The 13683-nt window shown below is 37.4% G+C and overlaps 1 protein-coding gene across 5 annotated transcripts in view; it reads right to left on the bottom strand.

Annotated features, from left to right (window-relative positions):
- Window positions 1-13683, bottom strand: part of LOC118262731 (protein NDRG3) — a 69923-nt gene that overhangs the window by 32004 nt on the left and 24236 nt on the right. For all 5 annotated transcript variants that reach the window (XM_035574304.2, XM_035574330.2, XM_035574313.2 and 2 more), the window contains one exon: window positions 1097-1214. In XM_035574304.2, the coding sequence (XP_035430197.1) occupies window positions 1097-1214 (118 nt within the window). The remainder of the gene's footprint in view (window positions 1-1096; window positions 1215-13683) is intronic.

The raw sequence follows: 13683 nt of genomic DNA, 5'->3' as shown, positions 1-13683 counted from the left end.
ACATGTCTGTTTAATCACTATTGACTATAATATGTTTTTGGATAAAGGCTTGAAAGCAAATGATCATCAATCACACGAAAGGTTCGTTAAAACGAATGAAGTAAATACGAAACAGCATTTCGAATAAACATGGAAATCAGCGACAGACGTCGAAGTCATTCAATTAAACTGCACAGTCGATAATAATAGGGAAAGGAAAATTGCAACTCTTTACATGTGGGTGGACTTTTGTCGCTTAATTAACTTCCTGTATCATAAGTATCTCACTAATAATAATTTGTATAGTTTTAAAATTATTTGGTAGTTAATTCAGTACAGGAATTACCGGTGGTAATGAGTTACGTAGAATGCTTGAAATAATGTAACAGTTACCTTCACGTTGACAAACTCCAATTTCTTAGAATGTTGTCATGGGAGAAGACAATCCTACATGGAATGGTAATATTATGTGTATTACAAGCAGCCTGCAATGTGTAGCACATTCCGATGTCGGGTAAACCGCGTCAACGCAATAGAATTAATGCGACCCGACCCGGCTAGATTGCTCACAGTTTTTTGTATCGATTCTTGTTATACATTTCACTAACTAAAGATTGTCTGCCTGTCTAATATTAAGCATTCAGCTGTGTATTATTTTTACGATAAAAATAAAGTCTATAAGTAATAAGCAATTATACCTAATACTAGTGCTAAAAATTAATTTCATCCTTGTGTTCTCATACAGTAATAAGGAACACAAACATTTTTGAGTGAAAGCGCTTTACAAAGTCATTATCAAAGTAAGATTTTAATGTTTTGTGAGTGACAATCAACTTTACAGGCGTATCGATCCCTGTATTGTGGGTAGGGCAACTTAATCGCGCCAGACTGGCATCAATAAAGTTAACTACGGTTGAAGCTGTCTACTGGGTCTTTACAATGACGCCGATTTATTTAAAGTTACATAAGCTTTCCATTTGAAATGTGCCTACTAAACGCGTATATAGGTAAAGAGACAACGTAACGTCTCTTTTTACAAAACGGGATGTTTTTATTTCATCTTTTAATTTAAATGTTTTTCACAGCAGATGAAGGCTAAGGTTACGTAGGTACTCACTCTTCAGGTAGGCTCGGAGCCCCGTCCTCTTGTCCCGGCGCATTCACGTGGTACACACAGAAGTTTTCCAAGAGCGCCCTCATGTCCACAAAGTTGAAGAACGGTTGGAAGCAAACATCTGTGGACACAAAAAACAAATTAGACTTTACATCAAAGTCACACAAGTCCTTAATTTAATTGAGCTTTGCAATTTTGTGTATTTGTACCCTGAAAAACACTGCATTCTATTTGTTTATCAGTATTGTTTGCGTTAAAAAGTGGTGTAGTTAAATCAAACTAAACGGAACAGTTATTTGATATAAAGTTTAAATTCTAATAGAGTTTGGAAAAAATCTTTTTTATTTCTCTAACTGAATTAGGATGTTTTTATCAATAACATAAGAATAAATTGGTTTAATAATACTTGATGCAACGTAATGTAACTTACAACAAATTGAATTCGCTCAACGATAACAAGACGGTACTTAGATTGTTTGAGTGAAGCTTATTGTTACGAAATCGCAATGCAGTATTCGCGAACTCGCCTTGTTAACAATGGTACGTATGTTCGCGATGCAGGTCGCAAGCAGGCTTTTAGCGACATTTTCGAGTGGCATACTTCTATCACAATATGGCACAAACGCCATTGTTTCCCATAGCACTATCGGCATGCTTCACATGCGAGTGTGTGACGATAGATAAACGCAGGGCACTCATACGAATCGAATAAAGGACACAATACCTCCCATTGTTTATCCTATCCTTTGTGAATAAAAAGCTTTGACCAACTATTAATGAACTCAGTAAGCAGGTTTATTAGTTTTAGCACATTAATTAATATTTGAGATGAATTTATTGCGAACCTGCTTGCATAATCAGAGCTGCCAGCGAAACAGGAGGACTAAGAGGAGACGTCATAATATTATTGTGGTCGGACAGCCACAGACAGGGGATGCACAGAATAAAGCTTGCAGTCAAAATATGACTTGCTTTGTGTTTTGTGCTTTATATTCTCTTCTTTCAGTAAAGCACGGATGTTAAAATAATTATTAGCTTGGCGTTAATAGATTTTACATACTTTGAAAAATAATTTTCTTTGTAAGGAAAATACGATGTTTTTTCCAACGCTTTTTGTGTCGCGCGTGTTCATGAGTAGGAGTAATCATATAAAAATAATGTGCAGTGTTGTAAAGTAACCGCCTTTGCCTATGTGACGCAGAAGAAAATTGTGTTGTACAAAATAAAATTATTGGTTGATATTACAGGTAGGTAATAGCAATGCTGTTTTCAAATTCATTGGAGTCTGAACACAATTTATAGACGCAATCGGATCAGTTTCTCCTGCTGGGACATAAATGGACCGATACGATCACGTTTATTAAGTCTTATTGTATTTCTACCTGTCTGCTAAAGGCATATTGTCCACAAGCTAAATTAGATTCTTTCAGTGCACTTCGTCTTATTACATTGTTGCTACTGTTTCACCCCGTAATGAAAGGAGGAAAATGTGGGTCATAATTTCAGGTACAAGTATCCCCGCATCAACATTACGTTTAATTAACGTAACGTAACCTGGTTCTCATAGGTTTTATTTTTAATTTAAAAAAATATTCTATTAAAGAAACAATACCCTTCCTACAGTTAGATAAAAAGAACTAATGATGAATAGGAATGATCTTTCGATCTTATGTAGTATTTTAAATATTGCACGTTCGGTGTTGGATGAGAGGTATGATTAGCGGAAAAAATATGACTAGGTGAAAATTGTTCTTATTAAATGAGAAAAAAAACCTATTGTATTATATTAACACACCGAGCCGGCAGAATGTTTACATTCGTTATTCAGAGAACCGGATAACTAAGAACAGCCGTAGGCAGTGGTGATGCTTTGAAAAAATAATAACTACATTTTTCTACGAGAACAGTTATTTCGAAGCCAGAGTACAATTCGAGGATCATTTATTTGAACGGTTACATATGTCGTTACTTACAGAACCTAACTAAAGCCGCGGGCTCCCCTTTAAGCTGCCTGTTACTTCCAATGTATGGTCACCCAACTAAAATAGCAGTTATTATAATAAACCTTTTCTATTATTTTTTTATTACTTCTTTCTTGTACTTCTAAGTTCTAATTTAATACATAAGAAATGTCTTGAAGTTCTAATTATAGAATGATTTCCTAAATTTTTCTTGCGTATTTTGCTAAAACTCTACGTCTTGCCGTTTCACTAGTTTGTTAGTAATAACCGAGAACAGCTAAAACTGGCGACGTTACGTCTGCGACCTACTTGCGACGGCCAATGCAAAAATATAGTTTAAAGCTCCAGCAATTAGTTAACGATTAAATACATACGTAAAACGAGTATATTAATTTAATTGCGCAAATAATGATTACGTGTTTATTAATATTATTATAACTTCATTCTGTTTACACTGCTTAATGATATTTTAACAACGAATTAATTGGTGTTGTATAGAAATGTGTGTTTGTATACCTATAGACTACACACTACTACAGCTCCGTAATTAATACCTATAGATAACTTGCAACTGATCGATATGAAATTATTCGAACACTACCTATTATCTATTATTAGATAGATAGATAGATAGATAGATAATTTATGATTGTAGTTGTGTACCGTGTGTAAAGTTCTACCAGTTATAAACAAAAACATTTACATTTATATTAGTCATTACAATAAGTTATCAGCTTTACGGTCGTGTGTTCAGGTGAACCGGAATATTTCGCGGAAAGGTGAAGGCAAGTAATTTTCTATGGTCGATGTGTATACGGAATGTAAGGTAAAATGTAAATCACTACAAATCAATAGGCGTGCGGGTGAAATTGAAAACACGACAAAGACCAAGAATAGACCCGCCCGATTTGTAAGACAGTTTACGTCTCCTTTGATTCCGTTTCCACGACACCTTTTTATTAAGAAGTGTTGAGATCGGGTTCTTGCGATGCGATGGTAGATACGGAAGCTGTACAATGTGTCGGCGTATTTGTTCAATGGATATTTTAATTAAATGTTTTAACTTTCCTGTTGTCTCATTTGTTTAGAGAGGTTAACTTTAGAGTAAAAGGTCTTTGATTGCCGAGGTAGGTGTGTTATGTATGTTATGTATTTGTGGTGTGGTTAACATACAGTAAAGATAACAATGTTATTAATGAAAGGGTCGTAAGTTTAGCCTTGAAGCATTGTACCTAGATAGGTACTATTTTAAGACCTGAAAGAATAATGTCATCAGGAAACACTGAGGAAATTCGAATAACTTCTGTCTCCGGCATAGGATTTTTCTTCCGATAGGTAAGTTTAGTCATTTTCTGAATTCGTTATTGTAAAATATGAAAACTCACAATTTTCTTGTATTTAATTTAAGAACAATGTGAAGTAAAGATGATATAATTATGATATGTGATGTCTTTGTCTTAGAAATTTTAAACTATGAGGGAAGCAATTTTAATATGTAATTATTATAAGTTTCATGAGTATTAATTTATTATATGTGTACATTTGGTGGTATGGCAGCGATACAGCAATGCAATCTAATTACGTAAACGGATACTTGTAGTATGTACTTAGGCGCAGAGAGTTCGGGCGGCCACGGACGCATGCGCTTATTATGTATAAGGGCATTATGGCCTGTTTATGTTAACGCGTTTAATTAACTGTCTGCAGATTGAATAATCACCTCTATGGACTTCACAGATAGTTAAAATGTTATTAACATTCCCACTTCAATTAAAATTTGGCTGTAATTGTTGTTATTATTGAAACATTTTTGAAAGCAATACAATAATCTCTATTTAATGATTTTAAAGAAATATAATTGTGAATGTAGTGGTTTGTCACTAAGGGTAAGACTTTGATGTTACTAATCTACACAATTACTATCTCGAGACGCACGCAATATGAATCACAAAAATAAAAATGTACTAGTATCACTATTAAAATGTTCTATATCGAATATAAAAATAAATCTCCTCTCGAATATATGTATATATTGGTGAGTAGGTTTATAAAGCTCTATTATGGTAAGTAGTTAATAGAGCGGTTGTAGGAATGCAGTACCTACAGGCCGCGAGTCCATTTCAGCATTGGACAAATATTTGTAAGGCCCGGATGGAATGGCATGCCACTACGGTATAATGAATGAATAGTTGATCCATGTATGCATGATATTATTTGTGATACCTTCAGCAGCACGATAAGGTAAATTATACACAAAAACAATAAGAATTTTTGCAAAAAAATCCTTTCATTTCGAAGAATGGATGCTTGAGGTTGGGTCCAATTTTAATTACGTCAGCGGTAGTGTAGGTCGTAGACTTGCAGAGTGTAAAATTGTGCCAAGTTCCACACAAAAATCCTCATCATTAAAAATGTTACTGTTCTTTATTTTAAATTCTTTTGTCTGTTTAAAATCTTTGCATGAGGGATTACTACGAATGGAATATTACGGCCTGTCTATCGGATTAATTAAGTGAAGCTCGAGGTGGCTGCAGCCGGGAGGATTTAAAACTTAATAATATTTTATAAATATTTGATTTCTTCGGTTAACTGGAAAACCGGGATTTAAACATCGTGTGAGCAACAATAATAACTGGGTTAAGTATCGATTGTGGGCGCCCGAGCATTATTCGATTTTTAACAAGCTTTTTCCTGGTTTTCTGTAGGTATAATAGGTTTTATTTAGTTAATGGCCAGTGTGCAGCAAAATACACGAGCAGCGAAATACAAAAAATGAGTTTTTATGCTATGTTGAACTAACAAGCTTTGTTTTGGAGCTGGACTAGTATTCTAGCTTAACTGAACCATACATAGTATGAATAGATTTAAATATTTTACGCAAGTTTCGTAGAGTTTTATTACGAAACAACAAAGTCATGTCTGTGTATAAATAGCACATGTTTGACATTCTCCCGTGTCGGTTATTCTTTCACGTCCCAAAACTATTCGTATTAAAGTTCCTCGCGACATTTTGAAATGGAACAGCAAGTAGGTACTCCTAAGTATTTACATGAGTGAACAAGCATCTTGTAGAATTTTATTAAGATGAACTTAACGTTGAAAATACTCGAAAGGAGTATTAAAAAGTTCATTTAATCTGAGAGGGCTGAGCGAGCATACCCAAGACAAGGTATTTTTATTTGAGCGCCATCCGACCAAATATTAAGTAGATAGGTACTTTTCCACTCAAAGGATTCATAAACAGGTATTAGCTACATTATTCCATTATTTCTTGAGACAATCAAATATTTTTATGCCCGTGATACGGTGCCTACGGAGACTTCAGAACATTTCAGCGTCTCTACTATATAAATTTTATGAACGAAGAAACGAACATAAAGAAATGTTACGTACTTCATAAACTGCACTGACACGGCAATTTAGCACAAAGCTTGAAACAAAAAACCTCAACTTCAATAACGATAAAAACCTTTTTCGGTAACAAACCAATTCGAGGTAGTGACCCAAAAACTCTACGAAGAGAAGCATTCAGTATTCGCAACGCGTTTTAAACACATATAAACTTGTCACAGAGAGTCCTTTTCTAACTATTCTTTGAAGCTCTTCAGAATGTGTTGAAGACATGAATGACTCAAAAGGTCTCATTCAGTGCCAGAGGTACGGGTGGCCCAGAAAGCTTCGGCATTTCAATATCACACGCTGATAATAACATGTTATCCCTTCCTTACAAACATCCGGCAAATCTCTATAACACGCTAACAATGATATTCAAAACGCGTTCTCAATTTCCTTAAATAACTGTAGGCGAGTTATTTTTGCGTAAAATACATTGTTCATTTCAGGATAGGCGATGTTCCTCGAGCTAAAATAACTAACTTTGGGATCGAGTCTACTTTAATCTCCCTTGTTATCTCCGGATTTATTTGTACACGGTATGTTAAATCAAGCATCGTCATCAGAAAGGGGCAGGGAGCGCCGTCAGCTTAGATGTTATTGATTTCTGATACGTATCTTCAGTTGGATTTCAATGAGATAACAATAGTAAATTATCATTACCAGTTTCTGTGCGTTCAAAGCTAAATACGGATAACATTACAGTAATAATCGTGTAATTATTTGGGCATTAATGGTAGATACCTATCACATGAGAATAGAGTAGATACTCCACTAACTAACAAAGCGGCGGCGTCCAATTGTTCATGCCTAATTCAGATGCACGATTCGTATTTATTACGTATGCTTCGCAGATAGCAATTACAACTAATTCACGGTGCTACTAATTATGAATACTGGCAGATATTGGCGGAGGGGGCGGGTGCGGGGGGATATCATAGCGATTGTCAGTATGGTACAATGCAAGCAATCAATCGGTGTGCCAGCTTGATTAGTATGGTCACAAAGGCACGTAGCACGCCGACTTGCGACTAAAGCCGCGGTCGCTATTAGTAATTACTTGATTCACTGGAGCGAGCTTTGCACGTAATAGCCTCAACAACATGAAATGTTTCATTACATTATGCGCTTACGGTAACTACTTTGAAAGTCTTTGATACCGATATTGCAATTTTCAGCATCAGGTTTCCGAGCTGTGGTTAACAGGTTTACTACGTATTGGAAGTAATATTAATAAAATCACGTTTATTCGATATTTAAAATACTATCTACTGATTAAAATTGTTTTTACTGTTTGTATTCCGTAGACTTTGGCGTGTTGCCTCGTTTAAAGAGTATCTTCATTATGTTCATAATAACTACATTGTGTGATTTATTTATATGTATATGTTACGGTAAGAGTGAATAATTGAAAATTATTAATAATTATCTACTATTATTAATAATTACCGAAACTCGAGGTAAAAGTGATAAATTAATCACATTTGTCGGTTATTATTAATAATTTTACCCTAGTAATGATAAATGTAATAAGTGGCCAAGACGTTATTTTAATTTCAATTTAAACGGAAATATATTGTACTTGCACAACAAATATTTGTTGAATTCTATGACAATACTTTTAAAATTTTAATTTGATGCATTTATAGGTGCTACAGAAGATATACAGGCAAACCAAATATGATTATTGGTGATTGCTTTTAGGATTCGTGTTGATGTTGTTAATGAAACAATAATTGTTTCGTGTCCTCCGGGCGGTCTTCCCAGTGATGACACCCGGGCGTTTCCTCCCGCCCAATCAAAAACAGGAACCTACCGAAACTCCCGTGTCCGGTAAGCACCTGCATCAGGCGGTAGGTGAGGACGCCGTGGCGTCTCTCTAGCCACTCCTCAAACAGGGGACTTACCGCTGCAACGACAGCGAGCCCAGATACATGTAGAAGGGGAAGGACACTATTTAATATTCTAGTTCAGAATCTGTTAATTTGTTGTCCTCTCGGTTTAAAGCAAGTACAAGTAACCTTGTTTGTGTGATCTCTAATTAATATAATCGTAAGACGGTTATATTTATAATCGTTATATTTATTTTATTACTTTCACCAATATGTGTCGTGAATTATTAATAATCACTACAAAAAGTAATAAATTCCGATCGATTATTCACATTTACCAAAACGTGTGGTTATTATTAATAATTTTGTAAAATTATTAATAATTTTCAATTAATCAGATTTACCGTAACATATACATCAATAGTAGTGTATGAATCTTCATCAGTTTCCTTTTAACTTAACTTCTATACTAATCGTCATAATAATTATGATAAATGAGGTAAAGTTGGAAGATTCTTAATCGGTCGTAGCCGTAGCCATAGCCGTAGCAATCACGTGCTACGAAAACGACTACGAGGTAAATTGAAATTGGCCGAACGTAGCAATCGGTGTCAATGCGGTATAACTAAATTAAGTCAATGTTAGATTTTAATTTATACTTATGTATTGTATTTATAAGTTAAATAGTTCAAGAGCCACGTAAACTAACTACTCGTATCTACAATAAATAGTACGATACCATGTCTTAAAAGAGTTCTCAATTCTGAACAGTGTAAACTTCAATACTAGTTTGTACTATTCCACTCGAATACGGAGCACCACATGTAAAAAACTTTCTGCGACAATCGGATCTGCACACAAAGGTTCCGTAACATTATTATTATCTATGAAAATCCCAAAAATCCGCAGAGAAACGTATGTGTCCATTAAATAATTACGTAATTAATTATTTCTATTAAAATAAAACAATAACTAAATGTTCTGTGGGTATTTTAAAAGGTTATCTGTACCTTATGTATTTTTAATAGCAAAGCGAGAACAAAGGAGAGGTTTCCTTTAAAATAACCAATTTTTTGTGGCGACCTATACTTATTATACTCTTTGGAGTGACGACTCCTGTCAATTGACTTAATAAAAGAAATAAATAAAAGAGACAGGTGTCAAGGGTCGCACGTAGGCCATCGGCGAGTCGCGTTTGCTTTAGGCTTACTCCGATTTAATTTGCTAACTTTGATCTAACATAATTTCGTCGCGCTTCTATAATATGTCATTCTGTGTTTCCTAACTATCGTTTTCATCAATCTGTTCTCGTCTAATCTTTCACTCATTCTATTAACTATACTTGTGTTGTGTTGAACTCTTGTGACAACTTCTGTGTATTTTTTTTAATTTTTATTTTCTTTTTTTTATGTTAAATGGGCCGACGTTTGGCCGCTATCTCGTATAGCGAGTATAAAAATAAATTACTAAATACTCTATACTACTGTGAGAGACTTTTAATATCTATCTTCTGATTCTTCAATCTTCACACTTTACTCCACAACCTACAGTTTTAGTATTTGCTATTATAACGGCAAGAGAAATACGTCAATCGTATGTGAATCGGCCTCTTAGTATCAGGGTCTCATTTTTACCCGTTGTGTACGAAATCCTAAAAAATAAACTTGTGACCAAGTTCAGAGTAGCAGGTTGTAGTAGCGGCGAGACCGAGGTCGAACTGAAGGAAACTGTTACGTAATTCGACGTTGGGATTCCGAATGAAAATGAAACTCGAATAGGAAATGTGGTTTCTACAGATTTTATCCCGTTAAATTTCTAAATAGGCGGCTAATTGTGTGGTGCAGAATAGATTCGCTAGTTACGTCTTCCTATTATAATAAGTAGGTATTCAATTAAAAACTTTGCTTTTGTTGCAGTGCATGCTGTTACGTAATTGTCGTTAGTACGGGGCGCGCAGTTCTGCAATTTGCTTTGTTGCTATAATCAACGTTAGGGTTAATGATAGTCTATGGGACGCCGTCTCCTCCTTCTGCGAAGCAGTTATGCTAGCTAAGGAGGAGGCGGAGCGCGTGAGGGAACGATCCTCCTCATGCCCCAGCCGCCGCAGAAGACACTCCGGGCGTCGGGGATCGCGTGACGATCTCCGGCCACCGTAAGTGCGGGTCTGCGGACGGCGTGCAAGGGTAGCTCGTCGCCCGACCAGACCCGTGCGTATGGCGCGTCACGTTCCGCGCGCGCCTCAAAGAGCTAGACCACCACAGATGGGGCCCAGTAGGGCTGATGCCCGATCCGGAGCTGCGGACAACGTAAAAGGTTACCGGGGCTCCGGCACAAAGCAGGAGAAGGAACGGGGTGGTTTTTAGTCAGTAAGAGTCTTACACTCCCTCCCGCCTCACCCAAGGTGGGAGAAGTCATTGGATGATTTCCCCCCCCCAAAAAAAAAATGATAGGGTTAATGATAGTCTATTGCTTTTTCTACAATTAGCTCCTTTGTTAGACTAAATTATACTATCTTTATATATGTATATAATTCTTCTGTAAGTGTGTATGTCACTGAACTTCTCTTAAACGACTGGACCGATTTTGATGAAATTTTTTGTGTGTGTTCAAGGGGATCTGAGAATGGTTTAGATTCACAATTTTGTCCGCTGGACAATGTTTTTTAAATTATTTTTAGTAGTTGTTGATTTTGGAATGTTTTACATTGGATCCGACAAATTTTCAAATTAAAGACGTGTAGACAGGACAACGTCTGTCGGGTCCGCTAGTAGGTATATAAATATTGTTTAATTGTTAATATACAGATTATACAAGAATACAATATTTCAATTAGTAGGTACTGATGAATAAATTGACGAATTTTCATACGAAATGGGTCCAATGATAAGTAATTTGTCATGTAGTAATCGATTTTAAGAAAATCGATTAAACAACACCCTCACGCAGGCCACTTGAACATCCCTTTTTGGTTACTTCGTGAATCTTCGTGCTTTTTCGGCAATACTCGGTACCCGGTATTATGTCTCTGTCACACGTTAGCATCAGCGTTGTGTTAGTGTCACTATCTCTTTCTTGAGTGCAGTCGGTTAAAAAACTTTTCGTATATTTCGTTATTACTGTAGTTAATTTTTATGGTTAAGTTTTTAAGTATTTTGTTGGTTTTTGTTTAGTGTTTAAGTTTGTTTAGTATAATATTTGGTTTATTTGTACTTCGTCACTGATTAGGGATTTTTTATTAGTACCTTAGGTTTATAAAAAATAATATTGCGCGAAAGTTCGCAAAGCCTAACTTCAGACGCGCCAAGTTACGTTGACGCTATTGTACTTTGGTTGACTATTTAAGCAACAAAATATTAATTATTATCAAAATAAATTATTTCAGTATCTAAAGGACATCATACAGATAAGATTTGCCATTAGGTCATACAGTTTCGGAGATAATGTTGTACAAAGTACAGTTTATTGATGTCAATCGCGCGCGCAGTCAGCAGTTCCACGCTAACCCAAATCTTTAGTTTTAGTATTATAATTATTATTATAGAGTTAGTTAACAAACGATCACCAACCAAGACGCGTTTGCTCAACTAAAACACGAACTTGAAACTATTATCGAAAAACTCATGTCATGTTATATACCTATGTTAATTTTACTAAAAAAAATATTAAATAAAACAAATTTCGGGAAAGCTGTTTTAATTAAAACATTATTTCTAGATGTAGATATATAAAATGTGACATCACACTAGGGAGGATCAGGAGGGGTGGTCTCAGAAATGTGACCAATTGTGACAAGGATAGGGGAGGAGGTCAAAAATCATGAAATTCGTGTGACGTAATAATTATATGGACGGCCCCTAAATTGATAAACTTACGGATCTTGTTATTTTCCGGTGGCATATCTACCTTGAGATCACAGGGTTGTCCTATTTTGTAAGACAGAAATCGAGAAACTTCGTAATTATCCTGCATTATTAATAATGTGCTTAATAACCTTAGGTGTTATAACTCCTAGTTATTAATAATTAATATTTTAATGTGGGTTTATGTGAAATTCAGTGATTTTCCTTTTATGAACATTGAAGATAGAATGTTAAAAATATTTAGATTATTCATAGAGGATGTGTTTTAGATTAGGACGTGATACGGAGATTGTTTTATTGATTAAAACAATCCGCTTGGGATTAATACAATTTCTAATAATACGTGATACCCTCAAGTAACATATAATTTTGGATACAGACGTCTGTTGGATACGCGGGGTCGTGCGCTCCATGGCCCTCTACGGCACCTGTGTGTGGGTCCCGAACCTGATGCGGCAGCAAGCTCGGGCGCAGTTCACGTCTCAGAGGGTCATGGCCATCCGGGTAATCCGTGGATATAGCACGATCTCCGGGGAGGCGGCGAACCTCCTTGCCGGATTACCGCTGTGGGATTTGGAGACGAAGGTGTTCGCGCGCATCTTCAGTTTGCGCGCCGACGCGTGTCGCCGGGGCGAAACTCCACTGCCGTGCCAGATCAGTGCGTGGCGGGACGAGCTCTGGCGCGATCTCATGGCGGAATGGCAGCAACGACTGTCGCAACCGAGGGCTGGGCTCGCTGTCATTGCAGCGGTAAGTCCCCTCTTTGAGGAGTGGCTAGAGAGGCGCCACGGCGTCCTCACCTACCGCCTGACGCAGGTGCTTACTGGACATGGGAGTTTCGGTAGGTTCCTGTTCCTTATTGGGCGGGAGGAAACGCCCGGGTGTCATCACTGCGAGGACCGCCCAGAGGACACGGTAGAACATACGGTAGCGGTGTGCCCTGCATGGGCTGAGCACCGCCTTGTGCTTAAGGATGTGGTCGGCGACGGCGACCTCTCGCGTTTGGCATTGGTTCAGGCATGCAGTCGCCTCCTTCTGCGAAGTAGTCATGCTAGCTGAGCAGGAGTCGGGGCGCGTGAGGGAACGACCCTCACGGCCCAGCCGTCGCGTGAGACACTCCGGGCGTCGGGGATCGCGGGACGATCTTCGGCCACTGTAAGTGTGGGTCCGCGGATAGCGAGCAAGGGTAGCTCGCCGCCCGACCTGAACCAGACCCGTGCGTGCAGCGCGTCGCATTCCGCGCGCACCTCAAAGAGCCATCAAACCACCACAGATGGGGCCCAGTAGGGCTGAGCCTAGCTTCACTGACAGACAGACTGACAATTCAATTTGACGTTTCAAAAGTGCCTTATTTAGGATAAATTGAAATACATGCTTTGACTTTGACTTTGACTGGAGCTGCGGACTACCTAGCGGGTATACTGGGGCTCCGGCTCGAAAAGCAGGAGTAGGAACGGGGTGGTTTTTAGTCAGTAAGAGTCTGACACTCCCTTTCGCCTCAACCAAGGCGGGAGAAGACATTGGATGATTTTCTCCCTTAAAAA

This window comes from Spodoptera frugiperda, chromosome 25, assembly GCF_023101765.2.
Source record: "Spodoptera frugiperda isolate SF20-4 chromosome 25, AGI-APGP_CSIRO_Sfru_2.0, whole genome shotgun sequence".
Taxonomy (NCBI): domain Eukaryota; kingdom Metazoa; phylum Arthropoda; class Insecta; order Lepidoptera; family Noctuidae; genus Spodoptera; species Spodoptera frugiperda.
Note: the sequence above shows the minus strand (reverse complement) of the source record. Positions and strands in the feature narration are given on the sequence as shown.